Here is a 26,445-nt window from a genome sequence, read left to right on the forward strand (position 1 = left end):
GATATATATTTTTTTCTTTATCTGTTTATTTTATTATTTATAGATTTATTGATAAAAAATCATATGTTTTGCTACTATAACACTTGAAGGTTTTTCATTTTTATGTTCTCTTCTTTCTTTAATCTCTTAGTTCATTTGGTTTTCCTCTAATTTCCTATCTAATGTATTTTTATTTTATTCTTTTAATTTTTTTTATAACTTTGTATAATTTGTTCTGTGAGTTTGTATAATTTGTTCGATACTTTGTTTGACGACTTCATATAATTTGTTCTAGGGGTATACGCCTTTGTTTCATGAATTCGTATAATTTATTCGATACATGCAACTTTTTTATTCCGTGAGTTTGTATAATTTGTTCGATGCATATCTTTTTTCTATAAGTTCATATAATTTGTTCGATGCATATATAATTATTTTGTTCCATGGGTTTGTATAATTTCTTTTGGATTTCTTTCGGATGTAGATGTCTTGTAGAAAATATGTCAACTTGATACAAAAATTAATAAAAATTATACCAATATAGTGAAGGAGGATCTTTGTTTGAAGATTTTATTATAACAAACTGAATGGTGTAATTGAAATATAATTTTGATACCGGTGTACTGTACAAAATATTATTGGTGATTTTAACTATTTTTGTTCTTAGTGCATTATTATTTTCTTCGTGATGTTTAATTATTTATTTGTAGAAAATAATTATGTGTTCGTAACATTCAATTATTTGTTCTCGGGAGTCGAAATTAATAATTCGCATTAAAAAAATGAAATTATTTTCGAAACATAATCATGGGATCTTGTTTCGAAGATCCACTAATGTAATCCAAATTTAATTTGGATATACGATTCAAGGTCTCTTGATTTTTTTTTCAAAATTTCTTTGCATATGGATGATGTCACCAATTTCTTCATCTGTTGCATGCATGTTGATTAAAAAAGTGGCAAAACAGTCCGACATGCATACATGCACCACGGCCCAATAGTGGTCAGCCCATCCCCGTCCAACATCCCGTCCAACATGCATGCATGCAAATGATAACGAAGCGCGCAGGCTGATGGACGCGGGTGCCGCTAAATAGAAGGTGACAAGCGTGGATTTATCCCCTCTAGGGACATATAACCGCACGCAGTAAATCAATCCATCTAGTAAAGTGGTCATGGTTTTACAATTTGTCTTCCAGGACCAGGACAGTTCGATTTGGTTGGTTTCCCATCCAGCCTAGCTTTCTTTCCTGCTCTGTTTCCTATTCGCATTTGGCACTAACAAATGGGAGTGGCAGGATTTTCGACTGGGAAGTTTCACCTTCCCTTTGTGTACCTACGTCTTTCTTGCTGAAATTACTTGAGCTCCCAAACCAACAAATGGCCCCTCTGCCGCTGCTGGTAGTCATCAGATCACGTGGCCCTATGGCCCCACAAGATGACACATAAACACAGTAGCAGCCCATGCGGAATTGCGGATGAAAACGGTGCTGGAAGATAGAACCCAAATAGATAAGGTTAGACATGGAACCCACCAAGTAAAAATGGACTAGCAAAAACCGTCTGGTTTCGATTAAAACCAGCCAGTTCGCAGGCCAGTTTCTTCAAACTTGTATGGTTTGTTTGGGTTTATCGATCCAATTGAGTGACAGCATTTTATCCGCCAAGAGGAAAGAGATGAGAAGGCATTGGTCGCTGTTTTTTTATTATTATTCTTGGAAAGAGATGAAATGGGTATTTTACTCCTACCTGGCGATACCTTACCCCAACCCATATTTGAATGGGTAATCCATACCCTCCCAAACAGATACGGTCATGGTTGTGGATAATGAGTACCCAGTGGCAATACCTTATCCTTTGAGCGTGTGAAGTCGAAGTAAGTGGTGGCAGAGAGTTTGCGGTATTAGGATAAAAATCTAAACTCGTTGGATACCATAAAGGATAATGTAATTAGTTTATCAAAGTTCATGTTTGCTTGAGCCCCATCGCTAGCTGTAGCTATAGCTTGGAGGGCGTCTTCTGTAGGTAAATGTTATCGCTGGATTATTTATAATCAATACTAAGCTACTGATTATATTATATGTGCATTTGCGTAGCTTACCCTTGTCCGTTGTTGAAGATGCAGAATGCAGACGCTCGCCTCGTCTTCTCAAGCCGTCTGGCGGTGGTCTACGCCTCTACGGTCTACCGGTGGACCTTCTATTCCCGGCGTCGGCGAAACCGACATGTGGAGCGCCCTGGTGTCAGGTGAAGCACCTAGAACATTCCTTCTGCGCTATCTTTCTCTGGTCTAATTTGTCATAGGACTCCTCTCTCCACGCCCGAAGGCAGCATAATCGCCCGCAGCCTGCTCGACGAAATGCCCAAGACAGACAAGCGAGTCTAAACTTCTGCCGAAGGCGGCGTGGTTACTCCAGGGCTCGCTGCTCCAGCACGCACTGTCCTTACTGCCAGCGGCGAGGCGGCCGGGACCTGGGCGTTAGCACTCCCGCCGGTGGCGTGGACTCTGTAATGGGAACCCATGTCCGTCCTGCGCATCATGCAGCAACGCCGGCGGACGGGAGAGCCCGGAGGAGCTCAGCAACACTGTCAACCATCCTCGTATATAGGTGTCAAACACACGGAGGTAATGGTTCTTCGCACAACTGCCATTCCGGACAGTTTGCTTCACCATTTTCTATAACCTGTTAAACTGTTTCCTCTGCTTTATTTTCTTTTTTGTGCATATAGTGACCTGATTTTAGTATTCGGACAGTGATGCGAATAGCTAACATGTGCACATGCCTCGGTCTCACGCGTTTGGACCACTTGGTAAAATGTATCTTTCCCTATGGGCCATGGCAATCCCGTTTGCAAAATTCCATTGGATTTGGTTTGCTTTCTAACGCGTGGGGGCAACTTGTTGCTCCGTCTGATGGTAGTGGTTTGAGTTTTCTTTGTAGGAACTTTCGGCCCTTTTTCGTCCATTGACTTGACTTGCTCTCCATGCGCTGTTACATGTCTCTTTCTCCCCATTATTCCAGAATAAAATTGTCTGCCGTAGAGTTTGGTAGTGTTAAGCATGACAGGGAACAACTGTACTGGAGCTACCAAAGGATGGAGTGACCTCCCTGCAATCTAGCTAAGCTGCAGCATACACCTTTTGAGTTCTGCATCCTGAACCCCAGAATTAGAGTTTCAGGCATGGAGTGGGAGAAAAGCTGATCCAAACTGGGATTCGAGGTACTTGCTCTGAACTCTGATCCAAGACACTGTCTAATTAATAGGTGATGAAAGGGGCCGGTTAATTACATCTGTTCCTGCTTGCTTCTTCAGTAACCACCCCCTGCTTTCTCCTGATTTTCTTCTCATCAGTGAGCGCCACACATACAGATCAAGTTTCGACCTGTTGAATAGATCAGCACAAGTGCCATACTACTGTGGCTGCTGCTCTAGCCTTCTGGAGAGGTATTTAGCAACCTTATCAAACCTCTGTTTCTTTTAAGCCCAATTTTAAGGGTTAATGCCGTTTGAATCTACCCATCTGTTCAATAACTTGGCACGAGATTGCTGTGTTATTCACTGTTCACGGTGCTATTGAAATTCTGAATTACATTCAATTTAATTAGTTACATTTTGAATGTCTACCTCCAGTTCTATGGCAAATACTGAACTTTTCTTGATTGAGAAAGTTTCCTTTGTGGTGTTACGACACGCATAAGCCTTCACCGCACTGCTCTCCTGATGTACTCGCTGGCGACCAACCTAAATTTTAGATGATAAAAAAAAAACTAGACCCCAGGGGAAAGGCCACCCCCACGGCTTTGATTTAAGAAGAATCTAAACCACTACTGGGTCTAGAAAAAGTCCCGAAGGCTGCCCACCCAGGCTGCGTTTCCTGCGCTTGCAGCTGAAGGTAGGCTGTTTGGCAGAGCTCCATGCAGCTTCAGATCTTAAAAAACAGCTCCGCTCCTAATATTTCCAGCCAAACGGTTTTAGCTCTAGCAACTCCATCGCAGATCCGCTCCACGAAAATGGTGGATCTACCCCCAGATCCATGGATTTGGTGGAGCTCCTCAGGGGGTGCTCCACGAAATTAAATTTGGTGGAGTTGGAGAAAATTACCCACCACTGCCACTCATTAGTGGAAAATGACCGGTTCGTTCTATTTCTTTTTCTTCTTCTCCGTGCAAAACGCTGTCGTCCTTCTCTTCCTCTGCTACGCCGCCGTTTGCCCCTGCACGCCGGAGCGTCGCCCGCCCTTGCTCGCCCCTGCCCGCCAGAGCCCCTGCTCGTCCCCGCCGGAGCCCCTGCTCGTCCCTGCCCACCCCTACCGTCGGAGCGCCGCCCCTACTTGCCCCGCCCGCCCCGCTCGCTCCGCCCACCAGAGCCCCGTCGCGCCTGCCGCCGGAGCGCCACCCCTGCTCGCCTCTGCTCGCCCCGCTCGCTCCGCCCGCCGGAGCCCCGTCTGCCCCTGCTGCCGGAGCGCCGCCCCTGCTCGCCTCTGCTCGCCCCGCCCACCCCTGCTTGCCCTTGCCCGCCCTTGCCGCCGGAGCGCCGCCCCGCCCACCGGAGATCTTCTGCGGGAGGCGTCGTGGTGGCCCCGGTGGGTGTCGTGGCCCGTGGTGGTGGCCGCAGGCGAGGAGGAGGGCGGTGGGTCCGCCAGCGCGGCGACGCTTGGCAGGGAAGGCAGTGGCGGCGTGGAGAGGGCGTGGAGCCTGACCGTCGATGACCTGGAGGAGCTGAAGGGTTGCGTGGATCTGGGCTTTGGCTTCAGCTACCACGAGATCCCGGAGCTCTGCGGCATGCCTGCGCTCGAGCTCTGCTACTCCGTGAGCCAACGCCAGTGCGCGAGGTCACACTCGCGGCGACGAGGAAGGAGACGTTTTTTTATTCTGATGCATGGGTCCAAATTGCCAGTGAGACAAAGATAAGAGTGGAGCTATACCAAATGCTTTTTGAGATCTTAGATCCACGGTGGAGCAGCTCTATGGTGAAGCTAGATGGATCTATGGATCTGGAGCTGTTTTTTCAGAGCTGGAGCTCTGCCAAACAGGATTGTAGTTTGCATAGCGAGGGACCTTTTTTTCAATGTGCAGACTTCCGGGTTTGAACCCGGGCTGGGAGCATCACAACCGGCAGCTCTACCACTGCACTACACTAAATTTTTGATCATGTAGGTAGTGTTGGCCATAAATTGATCATTGATTAGGTCCTAATCTGTGATCTTCTCAAGCTTTTGCTTGAGTTCTTATTAATGGCAACACACCAACACGAAGCAGTGGAAGCCAGAGAACCTGTTGTCCCATCACTGCAGCCAGATAGTGTGTCACACAATAACATGTGGTGGTGCTATTTCTCTAGGCACAGCAGCAGGAACATGCAGGAACCGGCAATGGAGAAAGAAGGTAGGATACAGGAGAATAACTGTGGTAAGGTAGCATTCTCAGATTTCTTATTTCTGAGTGGCATTCTCAGATTTTGTGGGCATAAATCTATATCTATACCTATTATTAAAGCAAGCAACGTCTCGGCTAGGATTTTCGTACGTCGCCCTAAGTTTGCAAAAAAGTCCCTCAAGTTTTTAGTAATCAACCCGCAGTCCAATTCTGAGTATAGGAGGGGCTCGGTTGGAAAAAGAAGGGAAGGGACGGGGTTAAGGCAAAAAAGCTTCTCCTTCCCTCCGTCTCTCTCCCTCCCGTCCCTCCGCTCGCTCCCTCTCCGCATCGCCCACGCCCCAACTTAGCCGCCGCCCCCAGATCCACCTATCCGTGCGCGGACCCGTGCCCCTCACTCGCTCGACGCGCCGCTCTCCCTCGCTGCATGCTCCCTCGCCATCTCCCCCGACGGCTCCATCTCCACCAAGCTTTCCTCCTCCTCCCTGATGCGGCGACGGCACGCGTTACTAGAGGTTGCGGAGCTTCAGGAGTCCAAGGGCAACCACTAGAAGACCTGGATGCCCAGCTAAAGCAGCGTCGCCATCCCGCCGCGGCACCCCCTCTTCGCCTCCTCCTCGCCTCGTCGCCGCCCGACCCCGTCACCCCGGGTCCTCGCCTCGTCGCCGCCCGACCCCGTCGCCCCGGATCCCCGCGCCGCCCCCCGTCGCTGGCGACCACGACCCACCCCCCGTCGCTGGTGTCCTCGGCCTACCCCCCTCCCCCCGTCGCTGGCATCCTCGGCTCCCCGCGCCGCCCGCCTCGGCTTGGGGAGAGGGAGGATCCAACTTCCTTTTTCCATGTGTAGATTACCACATTCAATATTTCATTAGTTGTTCATGGAACAATTGTTGAGAACATGGACTTTATGGAGGTAATTAAGTTTTACTTTTTATTAATGTGTATCATTTCTCTTTTGAACATAAAAATGATACAACATTGATAATTCATCGTTGTTCACTCATTTATCAGGATGATTCAAATCCATATGCTGTTCCAATAGCTATGGGCATTTAGAGTAGGCTAGAGAGTCCTTTGGATATCATTACAAGTACTATTATCAGGAGGATTGTTGCTAATCATGAAGCTTACCAGGTAGCTAACGTGATTTTTTATGCAGTATGCAGCATGTGGTTTGATTTTGTATTCTTCATATCAGTGAACATAGTCTTTTATTGCCTGAAATACATGAACCAGTAATACACGCTGTTGCTGAAGCCCATGTGGAAAATCCAGAGGAGGACAACAATGAAGCTCCTAGGAGAAGCAAGAGACAAAAGACTGCAAAGTTGCAGTCTTTTGGTGATGATTTCATTATGTACCTTGTGGATGACAGTCCAAAGACCATAAAAGAGGCATATTCCTCTCCTGACGATGACTATTAGAAGGAAGCGGTATGGAGTGAGATGGATTCCATTATGTCTAATGGAACTTGGGAGGTTGTTGATCGTATTTTCGGGTGCAAACCTGTAGGATGTAAATGGGTGTTCAAGAAAAATCTTAGGCCTGATGGTACTATTGAGAAGTACAAGGCAAGGCTTGTGACCAAGGGTTATACCTAGAAAGAAGGCAAAGATTATTTTGACACTTATTCACCAGTTGCCCGTTTAACGACCATACGAGTGTTACTTTCCTTGGCTGCCTCACACGGTCTTCTCGTTCATCAGATGGACGTTAAGACATCTTTCTTTAATGGAGAGTTGAGGAAGAGATCTATATGGATCAGCCTGATGGTTTTGTAAAAAATGGTCAAGAGGCTAAGGTGTGTAAGTTGTTGAAATCTCTGTATGGCCTAAAGCAAGCGCCTAAGCGCATGAAAAGTTCAATAAAACTTTGACATCAGCTAGCTTTATTGTGAATGAAGCTGATAAATGTGTTTATTATTGTTATGGTGGGGGAGAAGGTGTGATCTTGTGCTTATATGTGGATGATATACTAATCTTTGGAAATAATGTCAATGTGATCAAGGAAGTTAAAGACTTTTTGTCTAATAACATTGAAATGAAAGATATGGAAAAAACTGATGTTATTCTTAACATAAAGCTACTGAGAGAAGGAAATGGTGGGGTTACTCTTATGCAATCCCACTATGTGGAAAAGATGTTGAATCACTTTGGATATAGTGATTGCACATCTGCTCAAACTCCTGACGATCCGAGCGTGCTATTAAGGAAAAATCAAAAAATAGCATGAGATCAATTGAGATATTCTCAAATTATTGGCTCTCTTTTATATTTGGCTAGTGCAACAAGACCTGACATCTCATTTGCTATGAGCAAACTCAGCCGGTTTGTTTCAAATACGGGAGATGATCACTGGCATGCTCTTGAGAGAATATTGCGCTATCTAAAAGGGACTATGAGCTATGGCATATACTACACTGGTTACCCGAGGGTACTAGAGGGTTATAGTGATGTAAACTGGATATCTGATGCTGATGAGATTTACGCCACAAGTGGATATGTGTTCTCACTTGCAAGTGGCGCTATTTCATGAAAGTCTTGCAAGCAGATCATTTTAACAAGGTCAACAATGGAAGCAGAACTCACAGCGTTAGATACCACCATAGTTGAAGCTGAGTGGCTTCGTGAACTCATTATGAATTTACCGGTAGTTGAAAAATTGATACTGGCTATTTCTATGAACTGTGATAATCAGATAGTGATAATCAAGGTAAATAGTTCTATGGATAACATGAAGTCAACTATGCATGTGAAAAGACGGTTGAAATCTATCAAAAAACTGAGAAACTCCGGAGTAATAGCATTGGACTATGTCCATACATCTAAGAATCTGGCAGATTAGTTCACTAAGGGTCTATCACGTAATGTGATAGAATGTGCATCTAGGGAAATGGGCTTGAGACCCACTTGAAGTCATACCTTGGTGGTAACCTTTCCTACATACTAGTGGTTGACTGAGATGGAGAAAACCCCTTACAATAAATGTCCAAATCGTTTGAGATGCACGTTTCTCCTATACTGGTATATACCTTAGTGTGATCCGAGTGGCTTGTTTAAGCAGAGATATTGTCCTACAGAATATCTTAGAAGGAACACACCTATATACAGAATATCTTAGAAGGAACACACCTATATGAGTTCGATTGCTAGTCACAGTTTATGAGATCTGGGTAATCTCTAGATACTCATGAAAGACCTCGAAGTGTGACTTATATGCTTTAACCAGAGGGGATGCTTGCAGCAGCCTAGTACCAGAAAAGAACTTGGGTAAAACTCACTTCACACAAAACTGTCAATTCAAGGCATAATCCATTGTTCAGTTGCGAATGAATGTAACTCTTGTCCTAGATAGATGTTCAACTTAACAGTCTCCATCAAAGCCCTTGTATATCAAAGAAAACTGTCAATTCAAGGCATAATCCATTGTTCAGTTGCGAATGAATGTAACTCTTGTCCTAGATAGATGTTCAACTTAACAGTCTCCATCAAAGCCCTTGTATATCAAAGAACTATGAATTTAAGATTATTTAACACGTGCCTTAGAATTTGGTGGGGATTGTCGGATTTAGTGTGGGCCAAGCCCAATATTTTATCTAATTAAATCAAATAATTCTAAGGCCCATATAGATATTGTATGTAATATCTGGTTTAGTACCATATGGGAATTTGACAGAATGTTGACTTGACTTATATACATGAAATATATTTGCTTATATTGAAAAGTGGAGAAAAGGGTGAAGGCGTGCCATGCGCGCGCCGCCGCCGCCGCTGAGCCGAGCCGTGCCGTGCCATGCCTTGCCTGCATGCATGCATGCGAAGCGGAGTTTTGTCACTCAAGGCAATTAATTCCAGTGGCTTCTAAGGGAGAGGAGTTTCCTTAGTTCAGAGCTAGTGTCTGCGGGGGTTACTTCGTGACTCCTCAGTTCAGATTCTGCCTGTGAGAATAAGAGGAGAACTCTTTCAACATTCAGAACTGAGAGAATTTGAGTTCGCTGCCACATCAAGTTTTCCTGTCCCTGTTTCTGCAAGCACAGGAGTAGGGAGAGCAGGCCTTCGGAACGGTGGCCCTCAAGTTTTTGGGGAGTGTCTAGAAGAGACGCGACTGCTCATTGGACGACATCTGCTGCATCGAGAGGAACAACTGCATCAACAGAAGCTATGAATGGTGCTGGGTATGCTTCTGTTACACTTCATCTTCTAATTTCAGTACTGATTAGTACTGTCTATATGTTCCTGAAGCTTAGATCACCCAAACACTTGCGCATATTTGATGTCACCATCTTGGTACTATTTTTCTGGATTAAATTAGTACTGTCTAGTTTCCTAACAGTTGGCGGGGATGGCGAGGAGGAGGAGGACGCCGGGTGCTCTACGATGTCCCACACCCTTCACATGTTGCCTGAGTGGCTCGGGCAACTGCACTCTTTACAGGATCTAGGTGTCATTGGGACCCCAATGCTGGACAGCATCCCTCAAATCTCAATCCATAGATCACCTTACGTCTCACGGAATCCTGCAACTTAATAGTGGACAGCTTCCTGCCGTAGTTCAGGACCTCACCTCCCTTCAACAGATCAACTTGTCTGTGCTGCCTGAGTCCCTTGGGCAACTCTCTGCACTTCGTCAGCTTTGGCTCGAAAATTGCCCTGCCCTTCAATGCCTGCCCCAATCCATACAAAGCCTTACAGATCTAAAAGAATTGGATATTAAGGGTTGCCCTGATTTGGCTAGACGTTGCAAGCAAGGAGTGGGGTCCGATTGGCACCTTATCTCCCATTTTACTGATGTTTGTATATATGATTAGGGGGACTGAGGGCCCACCGCCTTGTCTCCCACGAGGGATACACGAAGAACACGGCAGCATCCACACCTGACATTGTAACTTTTTACCGATTTTTCTTCCATTTCTTACTAATTTTTCTAGATGCTCTAAGGTCCATGTTTCTTTTTATTCGTATGTGTTGTGTACTAGTAGGAGGAGATGGTGGTTTTATCCTCACACCGATAAACTTAGTGCTTTGCTTAGGGTAAAAAGTAACATTCTCGTAACAACCATTTGCCGTACCTCAGTGTCCTCTGCCAATCAATTGAAAAAAAACCCCCAATAATATAAGAGATAGCTGACTACTCTCCATTCATTTTCTTGTCTTTCCTGGTCACACAGGAGACCGCGTGAACCACCGCCGACGTGGCCTCTCGCCCTGTAAACCACCAGAGCAAGTTTGCATCCGTCTGGACTATGGATGGCCAAACGGGCCCCACAGCTCGGCGTTACTGGGCCAGGCATTACATGGTGGTAGAGCCAGGCCAGGCCGGGCGTCCACGGGCTGAGTTGAGGGTCCAAGCACGGGAGGTTATCGGGACGACCTGAGAACGATGCGGCCCATACGGCCTGCACGGCGCCCCTCGCTTGGCTCCCCGCAAAGCGCCGCCTGCTCGCGGTCACCACCCCAGTGCGCCGCAGACCACCCCAGTGCGCCGCAGCCTACCAGCTCGCCGTCGCGCTGCTCCCTGCCGCCATGGCAGTGACCTGTGCGCCGCCATACGCTTGCCGTCCCCTACACGCCCCCGCCTCCACTTGCTTGCCGTCGCTGCCACCTGCCGCAGGGGAGGAGCTGGTGGCGTACGTGGAGGAGGGACAGAAGAGCCAAAAATCTGTGCTCCCCTGTTGCCATCCAGTTTGCACGTCGGCAACCGCATTTTAACGTGTGGGACCAAGTTTGGGTTCTTCTCCTCACCAGTTTTTGGGTTTTGCCTGTCAGGAAAGTTTCATCACACCACCTTTTTCCATTTTTGTTGTCAGCATCCTCCAACAGCCGCTGCGTCTTTATTATTTTGCTGTCACCGAAGAAATAAAATATCTGCATTATTATTGCATTTTGGTAAAATACTGAGATCTAATTCGCCCCATCGCCAGCCAGTTTTTGCAAGCTGTTCTGCTTTCTAATGTGTGGGACCTTGTTTTAGCTCCTTCGGATGACAATGGTTTGAATTTTCATTGGAAGATGGGAAGGAAGGTTCAGTGTGCACCCTGTCGTTACAAAGTCCCTTTCTCTCTATATATTCCAAAGAAAAAAATATCTCCTTCGCGTTTGTGGTGTTTAGCAAGAATACCTGATCGGGAAGCAGTGGACACCAAGCTAGTCATATGTTTCTCACTATTCCAGAGAAAGAAAGTGCTGTGTTTGGGGGCAGGGAGTTGGAGAAAGGAGGATCCTAGCTGGGATTCAAGGTACTTCTTTCAACTCTGATCCGGCGCCACACAGTTTAGTAATAGGTAAAAGAAGCTGATTCCATCTCAGCTGGTTATCAGGATATGTATCGTCCTGTTGCTGCTGCTTCTCTGGCCTTCTGGGCACGTGCCAAATTGTCAATTCATCTTCTGTTTTCCGTAAGCACCATCTTGCCACCAGTAGATTTGTTTCGCTGTATATCCCAACATATATGCCCCGATGCTCATTATTATATTTACTTCGATTAAATGCGAAATAATAAATAAAATCTCCAGGCAGCACAAGTTATTTTCATCAGTTTTTCCATCTGTTATTTGGTTCCTGAGTAGATGCTACATGAGCTCTGAAGTAGTATTGGCTTGTAAGTCTTGATATATTAACTTGTTTGTTTTGTAATTAATTTCATCCAGGAGCTTTGAAATATGAGTGGAATGGAGGCTGCTTTAGCATCTGGAGTGTTGAAGGTTGCAGGCAGCAAGCTAGTTTCACTGATAGCCAGTGAGTTTGCTTCCATATAGCATCCGGACCGCACCTGGAAATCAATTTACAGAGGCAGACTACGTGGTGAAAAAGTATGTCATTGCAACATCCACAGACCTTTTTTGAAAAGTACTTCGTTAACTAGGTCAATATCAGTCACATGTAGGGATGACTCCCCAAACGCAATAAACGACTTAGCTTCCTCGCCTTGGATCCATGTCAAACAAATGGAGACTCTACAAATCTACCCCTCTTACTTGCTAGCACAATGACCACTCTTGGCTCTTACTCCTACACCCAATCAAACTCTCGGACATCCAGGTTCTACCACAAGACAACTATAACTAGGTGATACTCCATACTACTCCATGATTTTCAAATTGTAGATCATTTTAGCATATTTAGATTCATAACTTTTACTACGTAGGCAGGAATAGATAGCTAAGCTCATCTCATATGTAACGTCCTAGAGCCAGTCTCGCTGACTCCCCCGTCAGCGTGTGCATTCCAACTCTCTTCAATATATGTAGACATAGTGTATATCAAGAAGAGTTGCAAAAGTTATGGGATTTTCTAGTCCTGGTGGAACTTCTAGTCCATCCATAAAAGAACCAGGCCCTCCAGACCCTCCTACAAATCATATCTGTAGTAGTGCAGCAACAATGCTATCTTGTGTGCGATAAAAGGACATGCGAGCTTTGCTCAGAAATCAGAATTAGCATCCCGGGAGCCGGGACCCTGTCACGCTACAGTTCGAGTCAAAGCAACAGGAACTAGCATCCCGGGACCCCGAACAAAGCAAAAGGCCAAAAGCCCGACTCGGTTTTCCAACAACTTATGAAGCCCTCTGCTCCCTCCTGCTATAAACAAGGCTTCCGGTCCCTGGCTGGCTCGCTCGCTCAAGAGCTTATTTATTAACCAAGGATAACACCGTACCTTTCATCGTCTAGTTCAATTGCAACCTGCCACCTTCACAAGAGTCAGCTAGCCAGGCAAGGCAAGCAAGAAAGGTCAGTAGCCTTGGTCGGAAGCGTCAGAAGAGAGAGGAGAAGGAAAGGCGAGGAGTCCGGTCAACCATTTATAGATCTGGTAGCTAGAATAGTTTCGATAAGTACTACCTATGACACTCCTTCGATCGCATGACACACCAAAAACCAACCTGCAGCGATACCTCTCTTCTCCTTGTGCAGCCATGGGCATGGGCTATCCAAGAGCCCATCTGCTTCTCCTCTTCCTCGAAGCTCACATCTGTGTCGTGTCCCTTGGCACCGCTGCGCTCTCTTTCAGCTACAACTTCTCCATCCCAGACCCAGGCAGCCTAGCAGACCTCACGTACGTCAACGGCTCCGCTCGCGGGAGGGACGTGCTCTACCTTTCGGTCCCGGGTAAGACGAACAGCTCCGGTCGTGCCTTCTACTCGCACCTGGTGCGCCTCTGGGACGGCAACACTGTAGCCAGCTTCAACTCTAGCTTCTCCTTCGCCATGATAACACTACGGGAAACATGAAAATTACCGAGTGTATTTTTTTTGCCAAGTGTTTTTTTTCGAGCACTCGGCAAACAAGCTCTTCGCCGAGTGCCAAGCCAAAAACACTCGGCAAAAAAAAAACACTCGGCAAACCGGGGCTTTGCCGAGTGTCAAATAAAAAACACTCGGCAAAGAGGGGGGTTTGCCGAGTGTCAAAAAAACACTCGGCAAACATGGGGGTTTGCCTAGTGTTTTTTTTGACACTCGGCAAAAAAATAATTTTTTTTCCTCTTTTCACCATGAAATTTTTTCTACTCCCCACATACAACATGTGGTACTCCATGTTAAAATTTGGTATATTTTTGGATTTATTTGCTATATTTATTTAATTAATTGCATTTCAAGGGAATTTTTGGTATAAGTCAAATTTGAACTGCAAGTGATTCAAATTATGAAACAAAATGAGTAGAAAAATGATATTCATGTTTTTTGGCCCAATTTGAGACCTGACCCATGAAATGATAAGAAATTTCGAACATCTTGTTCAGGAAACACGACCACGAACGTGTGGTAGTGATATTTTTAAATTATAAAAAAAAATAAACAAAGTCTGAAAATCATGAGATTTGTCATGATGTGATGATATCATAGGTGGAGGCTGTGGAAAAAAATTGAGAATGTTTTGCACATTTCATCACGTACGATGTTTACAAACCGAAGTATTTCCGAAGAAAAATAGTAACGTTGAGAAGGATTGCATAAGATTTGGAGTCAAAATGACGGTCGAGTTTTGATTAGACTACAAAACTTTTTGTACAGTGAATAGAGAATATATATTATTTCATGTAAATTTTTTAAAATTTTTTGAAATTGTTAGATATTTTTTAATTTTTTTTAAAATAACTTTGCCGAGTGTCCTAGTGTAGACACTCGGCAAAGCAACCTTCACCGAGTGTTACCCCTAGGACACTCGGCGACTTAATGCCCGGCCGCCCAAGGACTTAAGCACCCGCCCCCTCACTACTCCCGGCCCCCGTCAGTACTCCCTCCTCTCTCCCTCCCGAAGCCCCCCGCCGCCGCCCGCCGCCCGGCGCGCCGCCCGTCGCCCCCTGCCGCCGCCCGCTGCCCGGCATGCCGCCCGGCGCCCCCGGCCCCGCCGCCTGCCCGGCGCCCGGCCCCCGGCCCCCGGATCTGCCGCCGCCCGCCCAGCCCCCGGCCCCCGGATCAGCCGCCGCCCGCCGCCCGGCGCACGGCGCCCCCGGATCCGCCGCCGCCTGCCCGGCGCCCGGCCCCCGGCCCCCGGATCCGCCACCGCCCCCCCCCGGCGCCCGGCCCCCGGCCCCCGGATCCGCCGCCCGCCCGTCCCCTCCACCGGATCCGCCGGCGCCGGGGCCTGAAGAGAAGAGGAGAGGATGGTGGCGGCGGCGGCGGCGGAGCAAGTGGCGGAGCATGACTTTTTTTTTTATTTTTTTCAATAATTGGTTGCCGAGTGTTTTTTGGCACTCGGCAAAGTCTTTGCCGAGTGCCCGACACAATTGCCGAGTGCCCGACACAAAACACTCGGCGAATCAGTGTTTGCCGTCAAGATTTTTGCCGTGTGTCGTTTGCCGAGTGTTTTTGGGGCTTCGCCGAGTGCCCCTGGCATTCGGCATCTTCCCTGTTCCCGTAGTGTAACCAGCAGCAACAACCCAAACACCACCCAGCTTGCCCGAGGGGAAGGCATGGCGTTCTTCATCGGCCCATTGCCCTCGAGCCTGCCGCCGGTCTCGGGCAGCCCGTTCCTGGGCCTCTTCAGCAATGGCAACCCATCACCGGCGGCGCCCGCCACCGTAGGCGTGGAGTTCGACACGCACTGGGACAGAGACTGGGACCCCAAGGACATCGCCGCCGCCGACCACGTTGGCATCGACCTGAACAGCATCAGATCTGGCAGCTATACCAAGGACCTGGCAAAGGGGGACCTCTCCGGTACCATGTCAGCAGACATCACGTATGACGGTGGCTCCAAGCTGATGGTGGTTACCTTGCGACTGGCAGACGGGAGAACTCGTAGCATCCAAGCCCTAATTGACTTCAGGGATGCCGGAGTGCCGCAGGAGGTGGCTGTTGGATTCTCGGCAGCGACCGGGGTGGACGTCGTTCAGACGAACCTGCTTCTCTCTTGGTCCTTCAGCTCAACAGGTGAGGTGACTTGTTGCTATGCCTCCAACATGTTAATTACTCGGGATTTTTTCAATAAAGGAAGTTGTATTAATTTCAAGATCTTACATTGAGTTGATACAAAGAAATTCAAATACTCTTATCTCTGCATTACCAGGATACACACGTCCAAATAAAATAAACACAGAAAAGAAAAAACGACACACCAATGACATTCAATTCGTCGACTAGGCTGCCACCCATGTGGCTCAATAAAAAAATTCCCTGGGCCACTTGCGTCAACCGTTGAGATGCCGCGTAAATAAATCCTGTAGAGAAGTACGTGGGGAACAATTAGTTTTCCTTTAAAAATTTAATTCGTTTCTACAGAACTATATTGACCAGCATATGGCTGCCCCCATAACAACACTGGAGGTTTCAGATCTTCACTAAAGCCCCCATAGGCAGGCCCTAAACATATTTGACACTACGCGGTTGTTAAAGATGAAGCAGCTTGTGAAATAGACTAGATAGCACGAAAACAGGTGTCTGATTGTCTCGTCTTTAGGACAAAAGCAACACTGCTTATTATCGTACCAACTATGCTTAGGTAGTTGTCTTTTGTTATACGAAGGTACCAGAGAAAAATCTGATTTTCACCTAATTACTCGTCTTATTGTCTGGAGAGGTAGATCCTTACCGTCGTCATGTATTGCTGTTCATACACAGAGCTAGTGTCAGTTTCAAGCAAGATGCCGCTGTGGTTAATAATATCGTTGTCAGTTGCATGTCCATTATTGGCCGCATCAATAGTGGCTGCTGTGTTTTACACCATTATGCGTAGACACCGCTGCGCCCCGGGGATAAAGATAGCGTTGCAAGGTATCTCTCTCTATCTAGTATCTACACCTCCGTTTCAAATCATAGGTGTTTGTATCCGTCTAGATAGTTTTTTTAGGTTCATAGCTGTTTATGTTTGTATCACCTATGAACCTAGAAAAGTCAAAACGATGTATAATTTGGGACGGATGGAGTACCTGTTATTATGATTTACGAGTACTATCGTTAATGAGTTAAAGCCCATTTCTGCGCCGGGAATTAAATCTCATTCCAGTTGCAAAGGAATTTTCGTACAGCGAGCTGTCCCAGTCCACCAACAACTTCTCCGAGGATAGGAAGCTCGGCGCGGGCTCCTTCGGCGAAGTGTACAGAGGAGAATTGCGGGATCCGGGCATGCCGCCGGTGGCCGTGAAGAAGTTGACGACCAGGGGCTGAGGCTTCCGCAGACCAGGAGGGACTACGTCACCGAAATCATGACCTTGGGCAGGCAGAGCCACCGGAACCTGGTGAGGCTCATCGGCTGGTGCGACGGCGCCGCAACGACAAGCTCCTGCTCGTATACGAGCTCGTGAGGAACAGGAGCCTCGAGGAGCCGCACCTCCATGGGCAGGAGACGCCGCTGCTGGCGTGGCCTGAGAGGTACAAGATCGTGCTCGGCGTCGGTTCTGTCATCGACTACCTCCATAATGGCTATCAGAACCGCATCTTGCACCGGGACATCAAGCCCAGCAACGTGATGCTGGACGCCTCGTTCGAGGCCAAGCTCGGTGACTTTGGTCTCGTCTGGCAGGTCGACCCCGGAGAGGGCTCCCTCCGAGGCACCACCATGATTGGGACCAGGGTGTACATGGATCCCGTATGCATCAGCAGGGATACAGTGAGCACCGCGTCCGACATGTACAGCTTCGGCGTGCTGCTGCTGGAGATCGCCACCGGCATGAAGCCCGGCGAGGTGCCTGGCACAGGAGGTCACCTCACAAACACACTCGTCGCAGCTGTCCGGGAATCGAACGGCAGGGGTAACGTCCTCGAGATGGCCGACAAACGGCTCAAGGGCAACTTCGACGAGAGCCAGACGACACGGGTGCTCCACGTCGGGCTCTTGTGTGCCCAACTCGAGCGCAAAGACCGTCCGGACATCAGAAACGCCGTCAACTGGCTGTCCAATCCCAGCCATCCGGTACCTCCACTTGCTGCCTGAATAGGTTTCTCGTAGTACAGCAGAATGCCTGACCGCATGCACCAAAGCACGATTGCTACAAGGTATAGCACGTGTCTTAACTCTATCTGCTACGCACAGGTGTGCCTAGCGGTGCTAGTGCACTATTTGTATTTAATTTGGCCAGATTATATATATATATATATATATATATATTAATTCCTCACTACGGGAGACAGAACTTTTGCCGAGTGCCTGGGGCACTCGGCAAAGGCCTGAAAACACTCGGCAAAGCCTTTGCCGAGTGTAACACTCGGCAAAGGGCACACGGCAAATGTTGTGTCGGCAAAGCCTAGTTTGCCGAGTGTCAAAACTCGGACACTCGGCAAACATGTTGCCGACGGCCGAAAAACACTCGGCGACCAGATGTACTCGGTGAATTGCGGGCTGACGCCGTCGGGTAACGGCGAGTTTGCCGAGTGCCAAACGGGAGGCACTCGGCAAACACCTGGTCTTTGCCGAGTGCCAACACTCGGCAAAGACGGGGAGTTTGCCGAGTGCCACGCGCCTGGCACTCGGCAAACACGGTCCCTTTGCCGAGTGCCGGCACCCGGGCACTCGGCAAAGCCGGCTCTGTTTGCCGTGTGCCGGCTCCCGGGCACTCGGCAAACCGGCACCCTTTGCCGAGTGCCTTGACCATAGCACTCGGCAAAGGACCTTTCCTACACCTGGGAAATGCCCCTTTGCCGAGTGCTATGGTCAAGGCACTCGGCAAAGGACCCTCTTTGCCGAGTGTAACACTCGGCAAAGTGACCAGAACCGCCCCTTTTTCGATATTTTGCCACGTATAACGGACCCCTCTCAATTCACAATACACATATCACAGGCATTTGTAATAAACAACCACATGGATAATTCACAACCACAGGCATAATTCATAAACACCACAGGCATAGTTCAACATAAGCACGAAATAATCCACAAATCCAAGTTCTTCTCACAATTTAGTTTCCACATTGTTCACAATCAAGTCTACTTCCGTGGAGGCCAAGGAGACCACTGCGACAAATCTTGATCTTCATTATTCGAAGCCGCCGATTGATTCTGCACATAGGATAGGACATTCTGAGGTAACATCTAAAGTTGTCAAATTTAAACTATTTAATCTTAAGCACAATGTGTCAAGTGACTCACAGGAGTAGTCGTGGGTGGCTGAGGCGGAGGGAACATCATCGGCGGTGGCGGAGGCAAAGTCTGTCCCATGCTCGTAGCAAAGTTCTGCATGTACTGGAACATCTGCTCCATCCTAATCCGGTTTTCCTCCTCCATCCTCCGCCGCATTTCCTCCATCTGCGCCTCCATCTGCGCCTTAATCTCCTCTTGTGCCTTCCTTGATTCTTCCACCTGGGCCTACAATATTTCATTGCAATGTTATAATGCAAAGCTAAAGTATAACAACAAACGAACGATGAATGGAAGAGAAAGAACGTGTAGAGCCTCCATCTGGAACTGCGCTAGATCCGGGGCACTCGGCAAAGGGTATTTTTTCCCCGAATTTCGTACTGACACTGCGACGTGGACCCGGGGTGACTTTGCCGAGTGCCCTATTTGTGACACTCGGCAAACCATACTTTTGCCGAGTGCCCTACGTAGCACTCGTCAAACACCTACCTATATTGCATGTACAACAACACTTTTAGTAATTAAAAGTACGTAAACTTTGCGTAAACCTAGTCCAATTCACTAAACATTGCGTATTCCATTTTTTAAGTAATATTGTACCATTATTTCATGGATTTATAGCTCATATTTAATTTATATCTATTAAATTCATATACGTCCAATTAATGAATAAAAATTACCAAACGGAACTGAAAATTTCCCAAAATTTGACATGAACCTATCTATGTTCTCTATAGCCTATAAAAAAAAATTTGGACTCAATGAGAATTACATTTATCGATTCATCTCTAAATCTTAGCGGATCCTTTGAACTTCTCTGAAACCTCTCCGGAGATGCTTCGAATTGTAAACATCATATGTCAAAACTTGGGCGAAACCTTATCAATTTTTTACACGGCCTCTGCATATGAAATCAAAGCATCTTGCAAAATCTCATGATTTTCAAACTTCGTTTGTATTTTTGAGAATTAAACAATCATTTGGCCACACGTTCGTAGTCGTGTTTCCTTAGCAAAATGTTCGAAATTTCTTTTCATTTTCTGGGTGAGACCTCAATTTAGACTCACTAACATGAATATGATTTTTTCACTCATATTATTCCATTATTCCAACCACCTGCAGTTCAAATTTGACTTAAATCAAAAAATTACTCTAAATGAAATTAATTGATTAAATATAGCAAACAGGTCAAAAAATAGTCCATCTTCTACCATGCAGTGCCAAATGCCATACATGTGGAGTGTAAAAAGTTTGGAGGGTGGAGGAGAGGAAAAAAAAATTATGTTTGCCGAGTGTGTGAAAAGACACTCGGCAAACCCTATATTTTGCCGAGTGTACCCCCTAGCACTTGGCAAACTATAGGGTTTGCCGAGTGTCCCATCAAGACACTCGGCACAGACTATAGTTTGCCGAGTGTCCCATCATGGCACTCGGCAAACTAGTGCCTTTGCCGAGTGCCCTATATTGACACTCGGCAAACACTAACGGCTGTCACGGAGGGGCGCCGCCGGCGGCACGGGGAAGTCACGTGGGCGTCATGTTGCCGAGTGTCAAAGTTTGCCGAGTGCCTGTTGGGTGTTTGCCGAGTGTTTTTTGTGTGGCACTCGGCAAACCGGTCGTTCGCCGAGTGTTTTGTTTTTGCCGTGTGTTTTTTATGTTACACTCGGCAAAACGGTGCTTCGCCGAGTGCCCGAAAAAAAGCACTCGGCGAAGTAATTACACTCGGCGACGTTATGCTTTCCCGTAGTGCCTTGCTTGTTTTGTAAGCAGATTTTGCGACAGTCCGACAAAATTTTAGCGGTATATCATATTTCATCCAATACTATCACTGATGGGAGGCTCTTTTTTTAACATCCGCGTTAATTCTGACAAGATATGCTAAAAAACATAGATCCTATAAATCTCATGGCAATCAGATACATATGTCCATCCATCATTTCAATAGGCTCCAATCATCATAGACAATAATAGCCATTACATTTATTTTGTTTCTGAGAAAATTACCAATCTTTGCTATTATAAAAACAGTAAAAAAGTAATATCGCCTAAATCTATATCTAAATTACAAACCCTCTACATTATGAAAATAATCTAAACCACCCCTGGCCTTAATCTAAATTAATCACATCTACCATTATAAAACATAATATACAATAACCCCCTAGTCTAAACGTTTTCCACAAAAAATTTTATACCATTCAAACGCAAAGGTTATTAGAAAAAGAACAATGTAAAAATTATGAACATAATTTTTCCATAAAAACCTATATAAAATAAATTTTCTTTCAATGATATCAATTACATAATGATTTTCATAATACAAAATAACTTTTCTAAATAAAGGCATAAAATATAACTTTTACAAAAAATATATACATTCTCAAGGATCCATCCTTCATTCTCAAAAATAGAACTAGTGATGTCCATAGCGAGGCACTCGGCCTAATGATCTTCTTTTCCAATAGACCTTTCAACTATTTCTTCAGCTCCATTTCTTTAACTGACATCCGGTATGGCCTCTTGGCTATCGATGGGTCCCTAGGACCAAGTTAATCACAAACTCTACATGGCAGTCCTGTCAACTCTTCTAGAAATACATCTGGGTACTAACAAACCACGGGTACATCTACCAAAGTCTGTGTTGTGAGGTTGTACACCATCGGTACATATCTGGACTTCGGAGGCTCAAACTGCATGTTTCCTTCACAGGGGTGCTCCAAAAGCACAAGTCTTGGTGAGAATGAGATAATTCCTTTGTGCTTTGTTAACAAATCCATTCCTAGTATCACCTCTATTCCATCTGACTTCAGCACTGACTTGGAGATCTCTGCGCTTCTGATATCCCCAAGAGGTGAGATTGTGACAATTGCCTTCCATCTCGGTGCTGTCGGAAGTGATCAATTGCTCTGCAACAAACTTTGAGAATATGTATGATCGAGTTGCTCTAGAATTGAACAAAACCCAAGCTTTAGTTGCATTGACGAGAAACTCTCCAATGACAACTTCAGGCGCATACCTTACATCTTCCTCTATGAAGTGGTTCAATCTTCCTCGATCTGCAGTCTCAGGTGCCTTGTCACGTGGCTGTGGTGTTCTTCTTGTAGGTGCTGGTGTCTTCGTTGATTTCGACTTGTTTCTTCGATTCTTCCCATGGCATTCCAACATCCTGTGTCCAAGTCCTCTATAGTTATGGCATCTGAGCACGACACTCTCAGTGGTGTTGGCCTTCTCAGAGTGAGCCTATCTCAATTGGTTAGGGTGGGAGGTGGGGTCGTGCACTCTAATAACTTAGGTTCAAGTCCCTTCTAACTTGAATTTGGGTACCTATTTCTTCTTCTTAATGAAAAAACGCCTGATCTATTTTTTTTTGTGTTGGCCTTCTCAGGCTGTTGCTCCAAAGTGTTTCCATCCCGCAGCTGTCCAATGTCTTGCCTTACATCACTGCTCTGGTGGTCCCTCTTCGAGAGTCACTGCTTTACCGACTTGGAACTGAGCGGACATTGGGCCTTAATAGGTTGCTCTGTCAACTCCGAGGCCTTTAAAAACTCAAAAGGCTATGACATACATGTGGGTGAAAGGGCGATGGAGGAGCTAAGGGTTGGAGAGAGCGCGGAGGCGCTCTCCCGCCGGTGACCTTCTGGTCTCCGGGGTCCAAATCTCGCCTGCTGGAAGTCGCCGGCTTTTGGCGTCAGCTGCTTCTCCTGCTACTCTCTGGGTGGCCTTCTCTTTGCTGCTCCTCCATGGATACTTCGATGGTGGACCTTCGTCCGGGTCTCCAATTCTCAACAAAGGTACGATCCCTCCTTGGAGCGTCAGTTTCTACCACTCCATCTTCTGGATCGAGTTTCTGGCTGCTTGCAACCTTCACCAGATCGAAGATAAAGCTGTCAGTTGAGAATGTTAGTTTCTTATTGCAATCTGTCTTGGGAGGCTCAGCTAACCTCTTCCAAGTTTCTGAATTGGAAGATTGGATTTTCAAGTTTTGTGTCTCTTCCAAGGAAAGTTGGGTTACTGGTTTATCAATTGGGCATCTTTCAATGTGACATTTTCAAAGTGGCATTTCATCTCTGTAATGACCGGGGGATTCATTTTGCAAGATCCGTCCTTTCCTCAGCTCAAGGAATTTGTTCGGACTGGACAACAGTGATTTCTAAGAAAGCGAGTTTTAATGGCTACCCTCCTCTGAATGGATCAAATCTAATCCCAATCAGATCTTCCTCTGATGGTTCATATGCACGAATTAATCATAGAGGTCAGAATTCTGTGTTTAATCGATTGGGCAGGAATTGGATCAAGAAACCGCATCATTCAGCGAAGAACACGGGTCCTTCTAGGATTTCAAACTCAAGTTCCCCCTTTTCAGGAATTAATCTGGGGCTTAATTTGGGGCCATCATTGCAGGTTTCTCCAGCAAATGATTATGCAAGATTGTCTCATAAATTGGCGCTGGATTTGAATGCGGCGCCAAACTCTCAAATGGGCCGAATATCATGTTCTAGGTGTTTTTCTAACAAGCATACTCGGGCCTCATGTTCTCGGCCTGTAAGATGTGGCCTTTGTTTTAGATTGGACCATGTGGCTCACTCTTGCAGATATCCTCCACGGTTCCCAGGCCTCTCCATGGATATGCAATTCACTACCTCGGTGCCTCAGTCCGGTTGGGAAAATGCAAATGTTCACTTGTGGTTTCAATCCCCTCTGTCTATGGCGAGTGGACCTACTACAAAAAGGTTGCCAGTAGTTGGAAACTTCCAACATCTGGGTCGGTCCCTGCTGGGTGCTCCTGCCGTTGCTCCCGAAATAACAGTTCTTTGGCAACTCTCTCCCTCAACCCCAGTCTCCGGTGTTGTCGCTCCAACTTCCAAGCTTTCCTCACCGTCATCGCATTTGCCTTGTTCTTCTTTGCCACGAGAATCCAGTCACGGCGATCTACCTCATCCTGCTGAAGCGCATCCGCATTGCTGCTCCCACCCCATTTGCCATCTGCTTTTCTCAGGTGATCCTACTTTGTGGCAAGCGGCATTTCCGGAGAATCCGCCTTTGTCTCCCATGGCATACAGATTTGTGGATCCTACTTCATTTAAAACCTTCCTCGTGGTAGTCAGCGGCAGTTGGTGGGCTTCCGCAAGCCAATGTCCAGGGTTATTCTTGGTGGTCCACGAAGAAATCAGAGTGATGTGGCAATAGCAACCATTGAGCCCCTTCCACAGCAACAGGTATCTTTTCAATCCATAAGAGATTTGCTTGATGACTTTTTGAGGAATCGTTGTTGAATGGGTGTTCACTCTATCCAACCATGCCCCTATGGTCAAGCCTATGTTCGATTTCATTTTGTTCATGAAAAAGATTTCCTGATTGGAGGGGGGCCTCATGAATATGGTCAGTATAGAATCTCTTTTTCTGACCATAACAAGGGTTGGAATAATAGACTTATAACAATGAACTGTGAAGTCTGGATCATGATTCTGGGATTCAACATTGATTATTGGACAAAGACGGACTTAGAAAAGGTTGTTGCTGAGTTTGGTAGGCTTCTGGTTTAGGAAGAGGATCCTAACAACCTTGCTAGAGTTGTTGCTAAAATAAGAGTGGTTGATCTCTCTGAAATACCTTGGTTTCTAGTCTGTTCAGAGGGCGAAGACTTTGAAGGCAACTCATGGACTGCTCAGTGTGAAATTTTACAATACCGGATGTTAGGTGGGGGCCCTGCTGATGAAGGCCAACCGCCAGATGATGTGGAACCTACTCTTTTTGATTTCGTTGGCTATGGGCAACCTTCAGGAAATGCAGCAAATGCAGGGAATGTTAACCCCAATGCTAATCAGCCTGTTAATCAAGAGCTGGCTCCACAATGGGGCCTCTGGCCTGATGGGCCACAAGCACAAGAAGATGGGCCTTTCATTGGTCCTCAAGTAGCCCAGGAGGATCCAGATGTCCCTATTGTTCAGGCACTGGCTGCACCTAATCCTGGGAATAATGATCCTGTTGGTAATGGTCAGGGGGTAGCTGTTGACAATCTTGATATTGATCTGAACATGGCCATTGGTGATGATCTGGGGGAATTGAAAATCTGGTGCAGTCAGATGAGGAAATAGATGGAGCAGCCAATGAAGAAGATAATAATCAAGTGATTGAGGGTTCAGACAACTCTGACAATGATCTTGCTCTAGTTCAATAGGGGATGGAGCATCCTGTACAAGTTGAAGTGTTCATCCCTCATGCTGATGGGCAACCTGTTCATATGGTGCAAGATGAAATAAATGAAAATGAACTCATGGGAGTTAATCATGATCAGGATATATAACTGGAAGAAGGAAATAATAATATCATGCAATTGGGCTATGTAGAATTTATTCAGCCTAGCCAAGATCCAGTTTTTGCTCAAATGGAATCTTTGTATTAGCCTACTTTTAACCAGCCAAATGTTGAATTTTATAGGTAGTGGGCAAAACACTTCTCTTCAGGTTCTGATGAACCCAAGGTAGAGGTACCTATTTCTTGGGCATCTTTCTTTATGGCTCAATTGATTAACCTAGGGAAGTTTGTGTGGGCCAAGAAGTTTTTATCCTCTCCAGCTTTGCAGTATCTTGAGCCTGATCAAGCCCTGAACTTCTCCATTCCAAGGAAATGCCCTTATACCGCAGCAACTGTTTGTTCTTCTTCCATGTATGCCAATAAAATAGTTGACAGCAAAGGCAAGAATATTTTGTTTGAAGGGACTGATAAATCACATATTGCCAGTTCCTCTGCTACTCCCTTTATTTCAGCAAATAATTCTCAGTGCCCTGGGATGCCTACTTTAGGCTCCCCCAATAGTACCCAGACTGGTTCTCCTGCTACGCCTGTTTAGGGACTACTTAAGAAGGTTACATCTTCCACTGGTCCCTGGTCCAAGTCTTTGCTTCAGCAGGCCAGCATGGTGGATAAGTTAACGCAGGATGTTGTTGGCAATACTCTTTCTGATGAAGACCTTAGAAGAAGCAGAAGGACTGCTAATCACAACAAAGGATTCAAAGGTTCTGGATGTAAAGATAAAAATTGCATTGGGTGTTCGGTAAAGCCACCTTTCTTATCACAGTCAGTGATTCGCAATCTTGGAGAAACTTTTTGTAAAATTGAATCTTCAAAGCTTTCAGTAGCTGCTCTGAATAAGAAGAAGAAGAAGACTGGAGCCCCACTGGTGGAAGGAAGCTGCCCAAGAAAAAAGCTGACAAGAATGAAGATGGTGATGTCAAAGCGGATCAGAAGAAAAAGCCGAAAAAGTAGTAGACTTGGAAGGGTGACTAGATGCTTTATTTTGTTAGTCAGAAAAAAACCTTTTATGTTATGCTTCATTGTTATGGACTTCTGTCCCTCTGGGAGTGTCTTTCTTTTCTACCTCTGTACTGATGCTGTCCATTCAGTACCATGGATGTTAAACTTCTTTTATACATTTTGATGAACTCTTCTCATAACAAAAGAGATTGGAAGATTTTGTGCTGGAATGTAAGGGGCATTAATTCTGACAAGAAATGGTACTCAGTTAAAGATAAAATTTCTGAGAGTAATTGTGACATCATTTGCATCCAAAAAATAAAGAGAGAAGCTT

The 26,445-nt window shown here is 46.2% G+C and overlaps 1 protein-coding gene and 1 long non-coding RNA gene across 13 annotated transcripts; both read left to right on the forward strand.

Moving 5' to 3' along the window:
- The first annotated feature begins 1,668 nt into the window (after nt 1-1,668).
- On the forward strand, nt 1,669-26,404 carry LOC117866676 (uncharacterized). 12 transcript variants are annotated; one of them, XR_011899061.1, is made up of 7 exons: nt 1,695-2,004; nt 2,099-2,605; nt 2,710-3,201; nt 3,334-3,426; nt 11,324-11,588; nt 11,670-11,747; nt 12,000-12,278. It is a non-coding gene; the product is annotated as an uncharacterized lncRNA (long non-coding RNA). The 12 variants fall into 12 exon arrangements; XR_011899060.1 differs by having other exon boundaries at nt 2,099-2,226; nt 2,311-3,201; XR_011899063.1 differs by having other exon boundaries at nt 2,105-2,226; nt 2,311-3,201.
- LOC117834248 (L-type lectin-domain containing receptor kinase IX.1) lies at nt 15,259-17,901 on the forward strand. Its single transcript, XM_072295615.1, is given in 4 exon segments — nt 15,259-15,718; nt 16,791-16,945; nt 16,948-17,049; nt 17,052-17,901. Coding segments are annotated over 4 exon segments (1,383 nt in total). The 3' UTR covers nt 17,718-17,901.
- Nucleotides 26,405-26,445: the final 41 nt, after the last annotated feature.

Source organism: Setaria viridis, chromosome 8 (assembly GCF_005286985.2).
Source record: "Setaria viridis chromosome 8, Setaria_viridis_v4.0, whole genome shotgun sequence".
Taxonomy (NCBI): Eukaryota; Viridiplantae; Streptophyta; class Magnoliopsida; order Poales; family Poaceae; genus Setaria; species Setaria viridis.